General features: G+C 47.7%; 1 protein-coding gene across 2 annotated transcripts in view; it reads left to right on the forward strand.

Moving 5' to 3' along the window:
• Nucleotides 1-19,796, forward strand: part of itga4 (integrin alpha 4) — a 315,916-nt gene that overhangs the window by 181,787 nt on the left and 114,333 nt on the right. For both annotated transcript variants that reach the window (XM_072477536.1, XM_072477545.1), the window contains exons 19-21: nucleotides 3,380-3,475; nucleotides 5,667-5,746; nucleotides 6,112-6,201. In XM_072477536.1, coding sequence (XP_072333637.1) covers nucleotides 3,380-3,475; nucleotides 5,667-5,746; nucleotides 6,112-6,201 — 266 coding nt within the window. The remainder of the gene's footprint in view (nucleotides 1-3,379; nucleotides 3,476-5,666; nucleotides 5,747-6,111; nucleotides 6,202-19,796) is intronic.

Raw genomic sequence — 19,796 nt, forward strand, 5'->3', positions numbered from 1 at the left:
TGTGGGCCGGGAAGACCCCGAGAGTGAGGAAGGGATTCTTACAGCGTAGCAGGGATAGGGGGGGGCTGGCACTACCGAGCCTAAGTGAGTATTATTGGGCCGCTAATATTTAAATGGTGAGTAAGTGGATGGGAGAGGAGGAGGGAGCGGCGTGGAAGAGATTAGAGAGGGCGTCCTGTAGGGGGACTAGCCTACAGGCTATGGTGACAGCCCCATTGCCGTTCTCACCGAGGAACTACACCACAAGCCCGGTGGTGGTGGCTACACTGAAGATTTGGGGACAGTGGAGACGGCATAGGGGAAAGACTGGAGCCTTGGGGGGGTCCCCGATAAGAAACAACCATAGGTTTGCCCCGGGGGGAATGGATGGGGGATATGGAATGTGGCAAAGAGCAGGAATAACGCAACTGAAAGATCTGTTTGTGGATGGGAAGTTCGCGAGTCTGGGAGCGCTGACCGAGAAATATGGGTTGCCCCAAGGGAATGCATTCAGGTATATGCAACTGAGGGCTTTTGCGAGGCAACAGGTGAGGGAATTCCCGCAGCTCCCGACACAAGAGGTGCAGGACAGAGTGATCTCAAAGACATGGGTGGGGGATGGTAAGGTGTCAGATATATATAGGGAAATGAGGGACGAAGGGGAGACTATGGTAGATGAACTAAAAGGGAAATGGGAAGAAGAGCTGGGGGAGGGGATCGAGGAGGGGCTGTGGGCAGATGCCCTAAACAGGGTAAACTCGTCGTCCTCGTGCGCCAGGTGGTTAGCCTGACTTTGATCATTGGAAAGATTTTAGAGTCCATTATTAAAGATGAGATCGCAGAATACTTGGAAGTGAATGATAAAGTAGTACTGAGTCAGCATGGCTTCGTCAAGGGGAGGTTATGTCTGACAAATCTATTAAAATTCTCTGAGGAGGTAACAAGGAAGTTAGATAAAGGAGAACCAGTGGATGTAATCTATTTAGATTTCCAGAAGGCCATTGAAAAGATGCCATGTAGGAGGCTGTTAAATAAGTAAGAGCCCAAGGGTAAGATAGTGGCACAGTTGAGGATTGACTGACTGGCAGAAGACAGAGAGTGGGGATAAATGGGTCTTTTTCAGGTTGTCAGCCAGTGACTAGATGGTGTGCCTCGGGGGTCTGTGCTGGGCCACAACTTTTCACAATATACATTAATGATCTGGAAGGAGGAACTGAGGGCACTGCTGCTAAATTTTGCAGATGATACAAAGATATGCAGAGGGACCAGTAGTGTTGAGGAAGTAGGAGGGTGCAGAAGGACTTGGACAGGCTAGGAGAGTGGGCAAAGAAGTGGCAGATGGAATACAATGTGGAAAAGTTTAAGGTTATGCATTTTGGTAGGAAGAATGGAGACATAGACTATTTTCTAAATGGGAAAAGGCTGAGGAAATCAGAAGCACAAAGGGACTTGAGCCCTAGTTCAAGATTTTATTCAGGTTAGTGTGCAGGTTCATTCGGCAGTTAAGAAGGCAAATGCAATGTTAGCATTCATGTCGTGGGGGCGAAGAGCAGGGATGTACTTCTGAGGCTGTATAAGGCTCTGGTCAGACCCCTTTTGGAGTATTGTGAGCAGGCATGGGCCCCATATCTAAGGAAGGATGTGCTGACCTTGGAAAGGGTCCAAAGGAGGTTCACAAGAATGATCCCTGGAATGAAGCGCTTGCCATGTAAGGAGCGGTTGAGGACTCTGGGTCTGTACTCATTGGAGTTTCGAAGGATGAGGGTGGATCTTATTGAAACTTACAGAATACTGAGAGGCCTACATAGAGCGGACGTGGAGAGGATGTTTCCACTGGTAGGATAAACTAGAACACGAAGGCACAACCGCAGACTGAAGGGACGATCCTTTAAAACTGAGATGAGAATTAATCTCTTCAGCCAGAGGATGGTGAATCTATGGAACTCTTTGCCGCAGAAGGCTGTGGAGGCCAAATCATAGAATGTCTTTAAGACAAAGATATACTAGTTCTTGATTAATAAGGGGATCAGAGGTTATGGGAAGAAAGCAGGAGAATGGGGCTGAGAAACATATCAGCCATGATTGAATGGCGGAGTAGACTCGATGGGCTGATTGGCCTAATTCTTCTCCTATGTCTTCTGGTCTTATGGCCTTATGTTTGGCTGTTGAAATTCACCACTAGCCATTTCCTGCCAAGGCAAACACTTTCACTTTCAGTTTCATTAATCTGAGCAGATTATTTTTAGGAAATAATTTCTTGTATAGAATGCCTTGAATATTGCAGTACTATACCACTTCAGCATAACAAAGTTACTCTTACACCAAAGTGCATGAGGTACAAAACATTGGTCTTTTCCCTGGAGATGCAAATCTTTGTGGCTTTCATCTCACCTCTGCAGAGCCATGGCAAGCAATATATATATATGCGGTCAGATCTTATGCTGGTGATTGGGCCTGGAGAGCCGGGGACACCCCACGTTGCCTCTTTACAGGAGGCTCACCAATATTATGTGCCAAACAGACAGTTGACAGGCCACTGGCACGTCTTTCCCCCAGAATAAGGCCCTTAGAGGCAGAAATCCTGCCGACCAAGAGTTGCCAGCCAATCAGAGGCTGGCAGCTGTTTTGAATGGCAGTGCCACTGGGGAGGCAGTGTTTGCTGCTGGGACCTGGATCTTGGACCTCAGGTGAGTGTTGATGGAAGGGGTTTGTAGCGTGTGGATCATGGTAGAGTCAGCAGCAAGGGCAAGGATTGTCTCTGAGCAGGCCCACCTCCCCGAGGCTGGGTCCCTTGATCAGGCACTGCTTGCCTTTGGATGAGGGATATCTCTGGCAGCTGGCAACCAGGATTTGCTTGCAATGTTCTCTGCATGGTGAGCCACCTGACCCCAGCAGCGACAGGATGAGGCCCTTATTTGGACATGAATTGCCTACTCAAGGGCTTCTGGTGATTCTGGGATGGGAGGCTGTCCTTGGACCTTCCCTGCCATGGGTTAAATTGGAGTAGAGGCAGGAAGGTATCTAGGCCCCCCGCCCACCACCCATCCATCTGATTAAATGCCTGTCTCACCGGGGGAGGGCACAAAATTCCACCCATGGTGTTCATCACCAAGAATGCCATTGCAGGAAATTCTGGGCTAATATATTCCTGGGCAGGTTAGATGTAAAGAAATTTACCTAGAGAATAATTTGAAAGTAGCCACAATAATATGTCCTAATGTCCAGCCTTACTGATAATAGGACTTTAATGCATCTGCAAAGTAGAATATTACTGATCAGTTACATAAAATGTTGCTTTCTTTGAAGAAGTCAAAAGTGTATGGGTACGCATAACTAATTAATGGGATTTAAAAATAACGTGACTGTAGTTAGAAGGTTAATCAGTGCTTTATGATTGCAGGTGGAAAAGCATGTAACATGTGATCTGATCAGTGATGAAAATTCAACAAGTCTGGAATGCACCGTTGGACATTTGTATATGGATTTTTTATCAAAGGTACACAAATTATAATTGATAATTTTAAGGGAGAACATAATTAAGAATAATGTGGATGAATGGGTTAGTGCATTGTTATGACCATAGCAGATGTCAATTGCGAAGCAAACCAAATCCCAGAAGGAAACTTGGCTTTTCTAGTGTGTCCTGAAAACCGTCTCAGCGATTTTAAAAAGTCCAGTAACAATTTTGGAATTTTAAAGATTAAAACAAAATGTTTATCAAAAGAAAATAACATTTAAGCACACAAGCTTACAGTTACACAGTTAACATTAGTCTCACAAAACATGCCCTCAAAAAACTTCCTACATGGTCTGACCCACAAATAAACTCCTTCCAAGCAACGCTCCCTTTTATTTGTTGAACGATACAATTCAGTAATATTACCCAAGGCAAAGCTGCTGTCACTTTAATAATGTATATTACATGACCTCTTCAACTCTGCTCTGCTGTGGAAATCCAAGAAACCTTCAGAAACAAGACTGTTTTTTGCAACCGGAGACTTTTCTGACTTGGCTGATTCAAACTGCATCTTCTCCCAGCCAGAGCTGTTTACATCGGGAGATCTTCCCCACACAGCCAACAACCCCAAATAAAATCAACATTTCTCCTTAAATATCCTTTCCCCCTTCCATCTACATTTCCATTGTCCTCGGAACGTTTTTGAACTCAACTTCTCCGAAATATAAAAGATTTCCAGTTTCCTGTGCCCCCCCCCCCCCCCACCCCACCACACACTTTTGGGTCAAATTAAATTTAATAACTTTCCATTGTTTACTCATGAAACCTTTGAAAGTTTTACAAATTCCTTACTCCCTTTGATAGTTGAAAACAGGTCCCTATGTATCTCCCAATGTAAATTTGAATACCTAACCCATTTGCACGTCAAACCACTTGACCGTAGTTTCAATACGAATTCATGCACATTGCACCTTCACTCCTTTGCATGCTTCAGTCCTTCCAAACAAATGGTCTCCATTAACCTTTTCCCAGTTTGATTAAATCATTTACACACACACAGACGTACAACCTTTTTTCCAGAATAACACAATATTCCCCAAAACATATTTTAAAAACTAACATCCATTCCTTTTCACTTTTACCCGAGTCAAATCCAGGCCAGTGTGATTGAAAATTGCTCTCTTACCCCTTCCCTCTGACCTGTTATCTTGTACAAAATGATGTCATAGAATCATAGAATTTACAGTGCAGAAGGAGGTCATTCGGCCCATCAAGTCTGCATCAGCCCTTGGAAAGAGCACCCTACCCAAGCCCACACCGCCACCCTATCCCCGTAACGCCAGCTAACCTTTTTGGACACTAAGGGTAATTTAGCATGGCCAATCCACCTAACCTGCACATCTTTGGTCTGTTGGAGGAAACCGGAGCACTCGGAGGAAACCCATGCACAGACGGGGAGAACGTGCAGACTCCGCACAGTGATCCAAGCTGGGAATCGAACATGGGACCCTGGAGCTGTGAAGCAACTGTGCTAATCATGGTGCTACTGTGCTGCCCTCATGTGACCTGTTCTTAACTGATTTCACAGAGGCCATGGTCTGATAACACACAATTGCATACTGTTTAGTACCACTTATGAATCTCGTACAGAAAGTCCAAAGAATATTGGTGAACATTAAATATTCTCACTGATGGCTCAAGGATACTGTATTGAGGTTAGGGTCCAGCTGAATAGTTAGAGAGAAAAATAGACTTTTTTTCTACATCAGCCCCTGAACTGAGACTATTTGTGCTTAAAGTAGGTGGTAAATTTGCTGGCATCCAGAAAAAAATAAAATATTTAGCACCTTACCTAAAAAAACCAAATCGAAACAGGGAAAATAAACACGAAAATATGTTGACACAAAAAAATGCATTTTAGAAATATAATGCTGATTAGTTTTACAGAAATATTTTAATGACCGCAAATAATAACCACATACAGATGTAATGTTGCTTGCTGTGACCAGATTTTAAATGGTTTCTGTTATCTGCAAATGTATTAAAATCCTTGTCTATATCTTCCATTACAGAATGTTTTGTGTAAACAAATTAATGTTTAAAAGATACTCCTTAGGTTGCTGTCATTACTTGTATAAGGTGAATGTTGATGTTGATCTTTCTACTTTTTAATTCAGCTGTCACGGGGTAGTTTATGTTAAAATTTATTCTTCTGGTATTTGTTATCCAGGTGGGATTGAGTTTTTTTCTGGATGCCAGCAAATTTACCAGAGCAGAGGAAGACATTGTCATCACTGTAAATGCGACCTGGTAAGCATTTTATAAACTCCGAAAGTACTATATTAAGGGAAAAGATGCACTGTTTGGTGAAATGCAGATGTTGGGGCAGAGTGTTTGTGTGCTTCATTAAGTCCTTGCAGGGATGCATATTTATTATATAGCCTGTAGGGAAACACTGTAGAGAAGAGATACTTTATTGACGATAGGAGTGAGATGGTAACAGTTTAAGTAATGAGAATTAATTTATGCAGGGATTGCAGTGATTTTTTTTTCCCCCCAAAGTTGCATATGAAATGATATACAAGTGTTATTTCAACAAGCCGGTGGGCATGTATAAGCTAATTATTATACGCTTTCACACATCTGAAGTTGTGTACTTCTGTTTACTCCTACAGTGAAAATGAACGGAGTCTGGATTTACTTGAAGATAACTTTGTTACTCTTAGCTTGCCCTTGAAATATGAGGTTAATGTTGCAGTCCACGGGTAAGTAATCTATAACCTACAATATAAATTTCAATAAAATTGTGATCGTTGTGGTGATACATGTTAGGGCCTGAGCTTATATAAACCATTGCTGCAGCCTTCTAAACGTGTTGTCCTATCTCCAGCCTTCCATTCCTCTCCAAAGTCTTTGAATGGGTTGTTGCTTTATTAATTCATTCTTATCATTTCCTGGGATTCCATGCATTCTTGTTTTCAGAACTTTGCATAGCCTGGCTCCTCCATATCTTTGTAATCTTGTCTCAAGTGCGTTTAGCCGGGTGTTTCCCCACCACTGGCAGCGCCGAGAATGACCCCGCTATTAAACGGGACTCTGCTTCATTTCTGGGCCTCGCAAGGAACACTCCTCCGAGTACGCACTTAGTCCCGTTTCTTGCACTAACGAGCTCCGCTCGCCAGTGCTCTCTTGACACCCCACCACAGCCTCCAGACCCCCCAGTGCCCCAACTCACCAATAAAGGGGTCATCAAGCCCCCCCACACCCCTCCTCATAAGGGCCAGGCCTGATCCCTGGCATGATGCCACCTGGACATCTTGGCATTACTAGCCTGGCAGTTCCACCTGCGCACCCTGCACTGCCAAGGTGGCACTATCGGGGTGCCTGGGTGGCAGTGCCATGGTGCTTGGGAGGCATTGGGGCTGACAGGGTACCACCCTGCCCAGAGCCTGATCACCTCGGGGCCCTAATCGCCTGGGAGACCTCCCTCCAAGTGCCAGTACACCTTGTCCATATTTATGGAAACCAGTGCTAAATGATACCCACTCAGGATCAAGGCCGTTAGGTCCCAGGTCCTGGGTAGATCCAACATAGACATATTCAAGTGAGACTAACTGTTCACTTGAATATGCATCTGGGTCCCGACCTCAATGGGCGGAATCCAGATGGCGACCTCTCGCGTGATTTACTGGCCTCGTCATGTCCCGAGTCGGGCGCGGCGAGGCCAATAGGCCAGACCCATAGTTTTCAATAATAAGTTCTTGAATTCTAAGCTATTGACTTATGAAGGGACCTATAGGCCTGTAAACCCAGAGACCCATTTCATTCACATGTTGTGCCAGCCTGGCTCATTGGTAACACACACACCTTTGAGTATGAAGGTTGCGGATTTAAGTCTCATTCCAGAAACATACATTCTTGGACTGACACCACAGTGTAGTACTGAGAGAATGCTGCACTACTGGAGGTGCTGTCCTTTAAATCAAACATTAAAACAATGCCCTATCTTATCGCAGGTGAGTGTAAAGATCCAGGATATCATTACAAGCTATTATTACTGGAAAACAGAGGGCTGCACGGTGGCGCAGTGGTTAGCACTGTGGACTCACGGCGCCGGGGTCCCAGGTTCGATCCCGACTCTGGGTCATTGTCCGTGTGGAGTTTGCACTTTCTCCCCGTGTTTGGGTGGGTTTCGTCCCCACAACCCAAAAGATGTGCAGGGTGGGTGGATTGACCATGCTAAATTGCCCCTTAATTGGAAAAAGTGATTGGGTACTCCAAATTTATCGTTTAAAAAAAAATTACTGGAAAACAGTAAGAGAATTTTCTGCCCCAGGCAATGTTACCCTTCTACCTTCCCATCGTCTAATGCCCAAACATTCCTTTCAAGTGAAAGTGATTTATTTGTACTTTAATATACTGTATTTGTTCATAGAATCCCTAACCTGCAGAAGGAGGCCATTCAGCCCATCGAGTCTGCACTGATTCACTCCACCCTATGCCTGTAAACCCATAACCTAGCCTGCACATCCCTGGACACTAAGGGGCAATTTATCATGGCCAATCGACCTAATCTGCATGTCTTTGGACTGTGGGAGGAAACCGGAACACCGAGAGGAAACCCAAGCAGAGAATGACCCAAGTCGGAATTGAACCTAGGTCCCTGATGCTGTGAGGCAGTGCTGCCCCTGTTGCTCATGCTGCCACATGCTTGACATTGGGAAGGCCAAAGGCAGATTGAATGATCAGTTCTCTAACACGATCCTAAGCTTCTGTTTGCTTGTCATTTTAATTCTCCACTCCAGGCTCCGTCTTGGGTCTTCTACCCTTTTCTTTTTTAACAAATGTATTTTATTACAAACATGTATCAAAACAGGTTGCAGCGAATAAACACCCAGGGAAACATACTTCCCAACAATCAACTATACAGTCTGTACAGATTTTCCCCCTTTTTCACCCCCCCCTGCCCCACGACAAACATTCCCTGTCCACCTCCACTATCTTGACATCTGCTACCCTTTTCTAATGAAGTCCTGGAAGCTTGACAAATAGCACATTAGATAATAGTGTTGCTATCTTTTAATGGCTATAAATATGGCGATTAATAAGGTCGCCTTTCTTAATCTTAATTATGAATATGCTTTCAGAGTCGCCAGGTATCTCTCGATACCACCATAAGGTTCAACCCGAATACCGATCAAAGAGCCAATACACCAGTTAGTTAGTTCAAAGTCAATGGTACTTTATTTACACACAGTATGATTTACTCATGCACAATAACACTACAGGCTAAACTATGTGTATCACTAACACCTAGACTTAACTTTGGCTGCCCACTTAGGTCAGAGGAACAGTGACCGTTGTTCGGATCTGAAGCTGTTGGGCTTGAAGAGGTAGTAGGAGTATAGCTACGGTCGTCCGTCTGGTAGCGAGCATTGAACTTGAACTTACTTGCTTCTGGTGGTGCAGGTGGAGGGATCTCTCCAGTTGAGAGCCGATTCCAAGAGAGCGAACACATGGCGGTGTTCCTTCTTATAGTCAGGGGGGCTTTGTGCGCTTTTAGGCGGGCCTTAAACTTGGTCCCAATCAATTGGGCAGCTTCTCGATCACCGCCATCGAGTTGAGCCAATAAAGGGGCGGGTGCCCTGATGACTGGGCGTCTCCTAAGTGGCCGTTGGCCTTGCTTTGTTTGTATCTTCTTTCTGAGGTAGTGGCGCCGGAATGTCTGGGACGGTATCGGCTACCTGAGCACTAGTCTTTTGTTTATCGGAGATGGGCCATCAATGTGCTAATCGGCCAAGAGTTTCAGTTCTATCTGCAGTCTGTCTTCTAAATACACATTCAGGCTCTGTGCCTGCTTGTTACTTTGCATTGTCCATTTTTCCCTGTATGCTCTGTGAGTGTCCATTTTATATGCTGAAAGTGGCCACCCCAGATGGCTACAATAGAGCCTTCAGGACGCATCATTGGAGTGAACAATTTCAGATCATAACCACTGTTCCCATTTATTTAGAGAGCAGCTGTTGCTGATGATTCAGCTATTGCGATTTACATTTCCTGTAGAGCCATCGTTACCTGTCTTTTTATCGGTTAATAATACCATAAGAAATAGGAACAGGACTACGCTGTTCGGCCCCTCAAGCCTGCTCTGCCATTCAATAGGATCAGTGCTTACCATCATCTGTGTTGTCATTTAATCTCTAATGCTTGCATCCTATAACAGATCTTTTTGTTATTTCCCTGCCCCTGTACTTATTTTAAACCTGTTGCCATTATGATGAAAGGTCATTGTCCTGAAAAGTTGACTAAATATCTAGGCTGACACTAGTGCAATACTGAGGGAACATTGCATTTCTAGGTCAGACATTAAACTTCAGTCCCCATCTGCCTGATCGGGTGGAATCCGTGGCAGTATTTTGACGAAGAGCAGAGGAGTTATCCCTGGTGTCCTAGCCAATATTTATGTCTCAACTAACATCAGAAACAAACACATCTATCTGGCCATTATCACATTTCTGTTTGTGGGAGATCGCTGAGTGCCAATTAGATGCCAGGTTTCCTACATTACAATAGTGTCTAAACTTTAAAAAGTACTTCATGGGCTGTAAAGCACTTTGAGACATCCAGTGATCCAGCGCAAGTCTTTTCCTTTCTCCACAAATGCTGCCTCTTTTTGCATTTGGTTTCCGAATCTGCAGTATTTTGCCACGTGACTGTTAGTTTTTGTTTTTATGCACTCGTGGGATGGCGACATTGCTGGCTGGGCCAGCATTTGTTGCCCATTCCTAATTGCCCTTGAATTGACCATTTAAGGGTCAACCATATGGCTGTGTCCAGAGTCACACAATTTCCTTCCCTGAGGGACATTAGTGAACTAGATGGGTTTTTATGACAAGCAACAATGGTTTCATGGCCATCGTTAGACTTATAATTCCAATTTTTTAAAATTGAATTCAGGGGCGTCATTCTCCGATCCCCCAGCGGGTTGGAGAATGGCCGTTGGCCTCCGTGAATCCCGCTCCCGCCGGTTGCCAAAGTCTCCGGTACTGGAGATTGGGCGGGGGCGGGAATCGGGCCGCGCCGGTTGGCGGGCCCCCCTGCTCAATTCTCCGGCCCGGATGGGCCAAAGTCCCGCCGAGAAATTGTCTGTCCCGCCGGCGTGAATTAAAGTAGCTATTTACCGGCGGGACAAGGCGGCGTGGGCGGGCTCCGGGGTCCTGGGGGGGGCGCGGGGCGATCTGACCCCGGGGGGTGCCCCCACGGTGGCCTGGCCCGCGATCGGGGCCCACCGATCCGCGGGCGGGCCTGTGCCATGGGGGCACTCTTTCCCTTCCGCCTCCGCCACGGTCTCCACCATGGCGGAGGCGGAAGAGACTCTTCCCACTGCGCATGCGCGGGAAACTGTCAGCGGCCGCTGACACTCCCGCGCATGCTCCGCCCCGACATGTCATTTCCGCGCCAGCTGGCGGGGCAACAAAGTGACAATACCACTACACCAGTGCCTCCCTCTAATAGTTTGAGAAGGCTTCAGCAAGGTGTTATCTCTAATCTGCATCAGCTCCCACAATTGGAACTATAATAAAGGACAGTTTTCACAATAAATAAACTGCAAACTCCTGCCATATTGATAAGATAATCTAGGCTACAATATACTGAGGTTATCAGCCAGCTGAATTATACAATGTGGTTCTACAGAGAGATCTCAGAAATTCTTACCAACTAATTTATCCAACATGGCATCATGTAGTAATATTGGCTAAATAATTGAAGACAAACTATTACAAAAGCACAGGTAGATAATAGATTAGTGTATTGCCTTAAATATATTGCCCATATTATTGCTTACATTTTCAGAGTTTTGTATTTCTCCTTTGTGTTTGAAGACAGGCCATGTGCATGCCTGAAGTGAAGAAAAACAAATTGCTGAGCAACATCCAGTGCATCTGTTTTGCTTCTGGCACAATTCAACATGATTTACGAAGCAAGGGCATTATTGAAAACGGGACTGTAATTCTTATGGTCCCATGTCCGACTTGCATTTGTGTCTTGTGAGGATTCCCAATGAAAGGCCTTTTAGCAGTAATTGTTTAATACTCATATTTGTATATTTATAATTATTAATGTTCCTAAAATAAGATGTTAAAAGTGACTGATACTAATGCTAAACTTTCTTACTGCCATCACAATGGACTAATATAAGTACATAAAATCACAGGGTGGTATAAGAATAGGAATTGTTTTTAGTTCGGAAAGCAATGCATATAAAACGCTCTTGTTAGAAACATGGTGATCATTATACAGCAAGGCTTCACTCAAGTGGTGGTTGCGTTCCTGAAAATCGTCACTTTCAGTGAAACCACTTTGAATGAAACCTGGTTTCTCCATACATATGCAGTGCTGTACATTCCTAGCTGAACTAACGTGAAATTATTACCTTCCCTGCAGGCTTCTCCCTTGCAAAGACCTCTTTAAAACACCAATAGGTTCCTCAAACACAGGTGCTGCACAGTACAGCACAGCAGTACTCCTGTGCAGCAAATAATTATTTTAAAAACTGAAGCCCACAGCAGTTCCTCAGGTATTTACTGTACAAACAGAGAAACATGAACCAAAGGGCTGGATTCTCCCACCAGACTCGCAACAAGAACGTCACGGGCGAGACGCCGACAATTGAAAATCCATTGACCTCGGGCGGGATTCTCTGGTCGCCGGGCAAAGGCGGCCAGAGAATCCCGCCCAAAGTTTACAATACCGTACTGCACATTACAGCACTGCACAGTAGAACAGAGAATTCTTTCAAAAAAAATCCAGAGTTCCTCAGCTACTACAAGGTACAGAGGAAAAAAACAGTTCAAAAATGAAGTTTAGTTTAGTACAGGTGGGAGGAGGCTATCTGAAAATTCAGCCAAAAAAACAATGTTCCTCAAATGTACAGTAAGAACAAAATAGCACCAACATAATCACAAGCCAGACTCTAGACACAGAATCACTGGGCCTGGTTACGTGATGACTTCATCATGGGTGACTGTAATCACGCCGGGTGTGTGATGAAGATATTACACTGCCCTCACCTATTAAAATGGGGAACACTCATCTTTAAATGGAACCCAGATATAAAAATAAATCCCTTTTAAACAAAACTATTTTAAAAAGGGGCACTTAAAATAAGTGAACATCAGCTATGGTAATAGTTAATATGACTGAACACTGCATTTTCTTCATATTTTATTGACAAGACCATCAAAAAACATAAATTCTACTGGTAAACATTTTAAGCAGGTTTAAAAGAGTCATTTTTTTGCTTTGCATTCTGTGGTGGTATGCAGTAGGGGTATTACGGTACCCTGTGATGCCGAGAGGCTATTGGTGGATAGATGCCGGGACCCGATTGGATCAGCCGTCTACTGGCTCCACCCAGTAATGTGGAGTATAAGAGCCCGGGTTCTCATCTGAGGCTGTTTAGCACAGGGCTAAATCGCTGGCTTTGAAAGCAGACCAAGGCAGGCCAGCAGCTCGGTTCAATTCCCGTAACAGCCTCCCGAACAGGCGCCGGAATGTGGCGACTAGGGGCTTTTCACAGTAACTTCATTTGAAGCCTACGTGTGACAATAAGCAATTTTCATTTTTATTTCATTTCATTTCATTTCCCAGCAGCCGCATTCTGTAACTGTGCTGCTGGGGAACAAGTCTGCGTAATAAAGCCATCGATTGACTCCTTCTCATCTCATCTCGTGAGTGATTGATTGTGCTACAATTTATTACGCAGACTTTAAAGAACATGGAGCTCCGAATCACTCCGGAGTGTCTGCGAATCAGCCCCCTTGCGGCAAACTCAGCGGCCACTTTTAAACACTGGTTAGCATGTCTTGAAGGATACCTCCGAACGGCCACCTGCGTACCTACAGAAGACCGGAAAATGCTGGTCCTGCATTCCAGGGGGAGCCCGGAAATCTACACTCTCATAGAGGACGCGGACGATTAACAGGCAGCGCTCGCCATGCTGAGAGGACTCTATGTTCGCCCGTCAACCAGGTTTACGCACGCCACCAGCTCGCGACGAGACGGCAAATCCCCGGGGAATCGCTGGGCGAATTCTACAGTGCGCGGCTAATACTGGGGAGAAATTGCAACTGCCCACCGGTTCCGGCTAATGAGCATACGGAGCTACTGATTCGGGATGCTTTCATCCCAAATTCGCCAGCGATTGCTGGAAAGAGACTCGCTATGCCTCAAGGAGGCATGGGCCCTCGTTGCCTCGTTCGATGTGGCATCGCAGAACGCCCGTGCCTACGCCCCCGACCGCTGCAGCCCCTTGGGCACCGTGGACACCTGCCACGACCGAACCCCCGGCACCTCCCGCTCCCCCGCAGGCCTGTGCTGCCAGAGCGCCAGATCACCCGGGTGGGCCCCGCTGCTACTTTTGTGGGCAAGCGAAACACCCCCGACTGCGCTGCCTGGCCCGCTCAGCCCTCTGTAAAGGGTGCGGCAAAAAGGGGCACTTTGTAGCAGTGTGCCAGGCCCGGGGGGTCGCTGCAACCTCCGGGGGAGAACCAGGACCCCAACCTCAACCCCCCCAACAATCCATGTGTGGCCACCGGGCGCCGCCATCTTGGGTCCCGGTCTCCATGCGGGAGGGATGGGCCGCCACTTTGTGCTCCTCCGGCCACGTGCGATCAATGGGCAATGCCATCTTGTCCACCCCCGACCGTGTGCGACCCGTGGACGCCGCCATCTTGGCTGACGGCTAAGGACCCCGGGATGGACGGCCCCACGGGGCCTGAGGAAAACGCCCCAATGCAGCAACAGCGACTGGCTTCGCTGACCTTGGACCAGTCGCGGCCCCGGACGCTCCAAACGGCAACAACGACGGTATTCATAAACGGGTACGAGACGCCCAGCCTGATCGACTCTGGGAGCTCGGAGAGTTTTATACATCCCGATACGGTAAGACGCTGTTCCCTTCCGATCCACCCGAGTAGTCAAAAGATTTTCCTGGCAGCAGGATACCATTCTGTAGAGATCAAAGGGTTCTGCATCGCGAACCTCACGGTGCAGGGGAGTGAGTTCAAGAACTACCGGCTTTATGTCCTCCCCCACCTCTGCGCTGCCACACTCCTGGGGTTGGATTTCTCGTGCAACCTCCAGAGTTTAACGTTTCAATTCGGCGGCACTATACCCCTACTCACTATCTGCGGCCTCGCGACCCTCAAGGTCGACCCGCCTTCCCTGTTTGCGAACCTCACCCCGGATTGCAAACCCGTCGCCACCAGGAGCAGACGGTACAGCGCCCAGGACCGAACCTTTATCAGGTCAGATGTCCAACGGCTGCTGAGGGAAGGCATAATCCAGGCCAGCAATAGTCCCTGGAGAGCTCAGGTGGTAGTTATAAAGACCGGGAAGAAGCAGAGGATGGTCATAGACTATAGTCAAACCATCAATAGGCACACGCAGCTGGATGTGTACCCTCTCCCCCGCATATCTGACATGGTCAATTGGATTGCACAGTACAAGGTCTTTTCCAAGGTGGACCTTAAGTCCGCCTATCACCAGCTCCCCATCCGCCCGAGCGACCGCAAATACACAGCTTTTGAAGCAGATGGGCGGCTCTATCACTTTTTAAGGGTTCCCTTCAGCATCACTAATGGGGTCTCGGTCTTCCAATGGGAGATGGACCGAATGGTTGACCGGTACGGTTTGCGGGCCACATTTCCGTATCTCGATAACGTCACCATCTGCGGCCACGACCAGCAGGGCCACGACGCCAACCTCCGAAAATTCCTCCAGACAACAAACGCTCTGAATCTCACATACAACAGGGAGAAATGTGTGGTTAGCACCGACCGTCTAGCCATCCTCGGCTACGTAGTGCGAAACGGAGTTATAGGCCCAGACCCGGAACGCATGCGCCCCCTTATGGAGTTCCCCCTCCCTCACTGCTCCAAGGCCCTGAAACGCTGCCTGGGCTTGTTCTCTTATTACACCCAGTGGTTCCCCCAACTATGCAGACAAGGCCCGTCCGCTAATTCAGTCCACTGTCTTTCCCCTGTCGACAGAGGCCCGTCAGGCCTTCAGCCGCATCAAAGCGGATATCGCAAAGGCCACGATGCACGTCATCGACGAGTCCCTCCCCTTCCAAGTCGAGAGCGACGCGTTCGACGTAGCTCTGGCGGCCACCCTCAACCAAGCGGGCAGACCCGTGGCCTTTTTCTCACGCACCCTCCACGCCTCAGAAATCTGCCACTCCTCAGTGGAAAAGGAGGCCCAGGCCATAGTGGAAGCTGTGCAACATTGGAGGCCGGCAGGAGATTCACTCTCCTCACTGACCAAAGGTCGGTTGCTTTCATGTTCGATAATGCACAGTGGGGCAAGATCAAGAACGACAAGATCTTGCGGTGGAGGATCGAACTGTCCACCTATAACTATGAGATCTTGTATCGTCCCGGGATGCTAAACGAGCCTCCTGATGCCCTATCCCGCGGCACATGTGCCAACGCACAACTGGACCGCCTCCGAACCCTCCATAAGGACCTCTGCCACCCGGGGGTCACTCTGTTCTATCACTTCGTGAAGACCCGCAACCTGCCCTACTCCATCGAGGAGGTCAGAACAGCCACCAGGAACTGCCAAATCTGCGCAGAGTGCAAGCCGCACTTCTACAGGCCAGATAAAGCGCACCTGCTAAAGGCTTCGCGTCCCTTTGAACGCCTCAGTCTGGACTTCAAAGGCCCCCTACCCTCCACCGACCACAACATGTACTTCCTGAACGTGGTTGATGAGTACTCCCGTTTCCCATTCGCCATCCCCTGCCCCGACATGACTGCGGCCACGGTCAATAAAGCCCTCTGCACCATCTTTACACTGTTCGGTTTCCCCGCCTACATACATAGCGATAGGGGGTCCTCCTTCATGAGCGACGAACTGCGTCACTTCCTGCTCAACAAGGGCATTGCCTCGAGCAGGACAACCAGTTATAACCCCCGGGGTAACGGACAGGTAGAGAGGGAGAACGGAACGGTCTGGAAGACCGTCCTGCTGGCCCTACGGCCCAGGAATCTCCCAGTCCCCTGCTGGCAGGAAGTCCTCCCGGACGCCTTTCACTCCATCCGGTCGCTGCTGTGTACCACAACAAATCAAACACCTCACGAACGCCTCCTTGTCTTCCCTAAGAAATCCTCCTCCGGAACGTCACTCCCGACCTGGCTGGCAGCCCCGCGACCCATCCTGCTCCGAAAACATGTGTGGGTACACAAATCGGACCCGTTGGTAGAGAGGGTTCATCACCTCCACGCGAACCCTCAGTACGCCTACGTGGCGTACCCCGACAGCCGACAGGACACGCTCTCTCTGCGGGACCTGGCGCCCGCCGGATCTACACCCCCCCCCCCCCCCCACCCAACACCAATCACCCCCTCCCTCCCACCGGCGCGCCCCACAGCCGCCCCCTTCCCGGGTGGATCGGTCTTTCCCCCGGCTCTGCCTAGGGGTAGTGAAGCAGGAAGAGACATCGCTACGCTCCCAGAGACGACGGTGCCCGAGCCAGCGCCTGCATCACCGCCGGGGCTGGGACGATTGGGGAGGACGACCAGGGCACCCATTCGACTCATCGAATCATTATAACAAAGCAAGAAATGCCTCTGTAAATAATTCAGCTGTGCAGTAAAAGCGACATTGTAAATAGTGCCAGTAGTTTGATATCGGAGCATAGCCGCTGTGTTAGTGGCATCCCAGGTACCGATTCTGTAAACTCCTTCCACCATACGGCCCACTACCCGCGCCGTGTTCTTTTTTAACAAGGGGTAAATGTGGTGGTATGCATTAGGGGTGACGAATGTGATATAAAATAGTTACTTTAGAGATATTAGTTAATGTAATGTAGAAATAAGCCACTTTGATTCTGGCAAGCAGAGACGAAGGATTTTAGACCGCATGGAAAAAAGCAGGAAGAGGTGTGTCTATGAGAGTGATGCTGAATTGATAGGGGCCGGAGAAAGGGATTGGAAGTGAGCCAATCAGAATAGATCAAATAAGTCAGGAGGGACATAGGATGACCTATGGGTGTTGAGTATGTGAAACTTGATGCCATTTGAATGTATCAGTACTGATCTCTTTGTCTGGGACATTCACTTAGTTCCCGGGGCTGCAGAGAGCAACATGTTATCTGTATCACTGTGGACTAGGTAGCTTGCAAGCTGAATAAAATAACTAATGTTATACTTGCAAATCCATCTCGACTTTTATTGAGGCCAGACTGACGGATAAAGAAATTTGGGATTCAACAGGGGTATTATGGTACCCTGTGATGCCGAGAGGCTATTGGTGGATATACACCGGTGTCCCGATTGGATCAGCCGCCTACTGGCTCCACCCAGTAAGGCGGAGTATAAGAGCCCGGGTTCTCCCAGCAGCCGTATTCTGTAACTGTGCTGTTGGGGAACAAGTCTGCGTAATAAAGCCATCGATTTACTCCTTCTCATCTCATCTCGTGAGTGATTGATTGTGCTACACATTCCTAAAACCAAATTTCTCATGAAGTAAATAAAAACGGGCTTATAAAAAGGCAAAGTAGAGAAAATGCTGAAAATCTGGAATACAACCAAAAATGCTGAAAATACTCAGCAAATCATGCAGCAAATCAGGAGAGAGTAAAACATGACCTGACATTTCAGGTCAGTGATTTTCCATCAGAATCGGAAAATGTGAGAAATGTAACACATCTGTACAAAAAGAGGAAAGAAAACGGGAAGCAAAAGGGAATGGTAATGGAACAAATATGGAAGCACAAAATGTGTTTCGCGCAGCTGTAAATGGCAACTGCAGGACCAATACCAGAAATTGCTGTCTGATAAAAATGGTGATTAGGAATGAAAATGTTGAACGCATTGTTGATTTTGGAAGGCCTTAAGATAAGGTATTCTTCTTCAAGATTCCATCAAGCTCCTTTGGAACAGTGGAGAAGGTTGAGCACAGAGCTGTCAGACAGGATGGGGCGGAGAATTAAACCAGAAGCTCATGATCATGCTTGTGGGTTGACTGGAGATGTTCAGCAAAGTAATCACCTGTTCTGTGTTCAGGAAGATTGCATTCTTTTTTTATTATAAATATTTTTATTCTTCTCCTTTTTCACATTTTCATCCAAATTTACACCCACCAACAAACCATCAACGGTAACAAATACACGGTCAATCCCCTGGCCAACAATTTCTCCCTCCCACCAATCCGCAAACAACCCTCAACATTTTAAATACAAACATCAAAGAAAAGGATTCAGGAATCCACCCAGCATAGTCACCAACAACATACACAGTCCAACCCCCCAACCCCCCCCCCCCCCCCCGCCCCCCCTTCCCCACCCTAATGTTCAATGTCATCCAATTCTTGAAAGTGCATAATAAACAAAGCCCATGAATTGTAGAACCCTTCCATCCTTCCCCTCAACTCAAACTTCACCTTCTCGAGTGTTAAAAACTCCAACAGATCCCCTCGCCACGCCAGGGCACAGGGTGGAGAAACTCCACCCCAACATGATCCGCCTTCGGGTGATCAGCGAGGCGAAGGCTAAAACATCTGCCTCCGCTCCCAATTCCAACCCTGGTTGGTCCAATATCCCGAATATGGCCTCCAGAGGACCCAGCTCAAACCTCAAACATACCACCTTCAAAATTACCCTGAACACCTCCCTCCAATACCCCTCGAGCTTTGGGCAGGACCAAAACAAATGAACGTGGTTTGCCCCCCCCCCCCCAACGTTCACAAACATCCTCTATCCCCTTCAAAGAGTCGGCTCATCCTCACCTTCGTGAGGTGTGCCCTATACACCGTCTTCAACTGTATCAGTCCAAATCTTGTGCACGAAGTTGAGGCATTTACCCTCTGGAGCACCTCGCACCACAACCCCTCCTCCATGCTCTCTCCCAGCTCTTCCTCCCACTTTGCCTTTATCCTCTCTGGCGGTGCCTACTCTTCTCCCAAAATCACCCCATAAATTGTCGACACCACCCCCTTCTCCATTCCCCCTGTCACCTGCATCTCCTACAGTGTGGAGGCCGGCACCACCGGAAATCTCTATCTCCTTCTGAGCGAAATCTCGGACCTGCACATACCTAAATATCTCCCCCTGCCCCAACCCATATTCCGCCCCCAGCTCCTTCAATCCTGCAAACCGGCCCCCTAGAAACAAATCCTTTAATGCCCTGACTCCCTTCTCCTCCCATCTCCGAAAACTCCCATCCCACTTCCCTGGCTCAAATCTGTGATTCCCCCAAATTGGCATTTCCCTTGACCCCCATCCCCAGCCTGAAGTGCTGGCACAACTGCCTCCAGATTTTCAACGTCGCTGCTGTTACTGGACTACCTGAGTATT

This window comes from Scyliorhinus torazame, chromosome 2 (genome assembly GCF_047496885.1).
Source record: "Scyliorhinus torazame isolate Kashiwa2021f chromosome 2, sScyTor2.1, whole genome shotgun sequence".
NCBI lineage: Eukaryota > Metazoa > Chordata > Chondrichthyes > Carcharhiniformes > Scyliorhinidae > Scyliorhinus > Scyliorhinus torazame.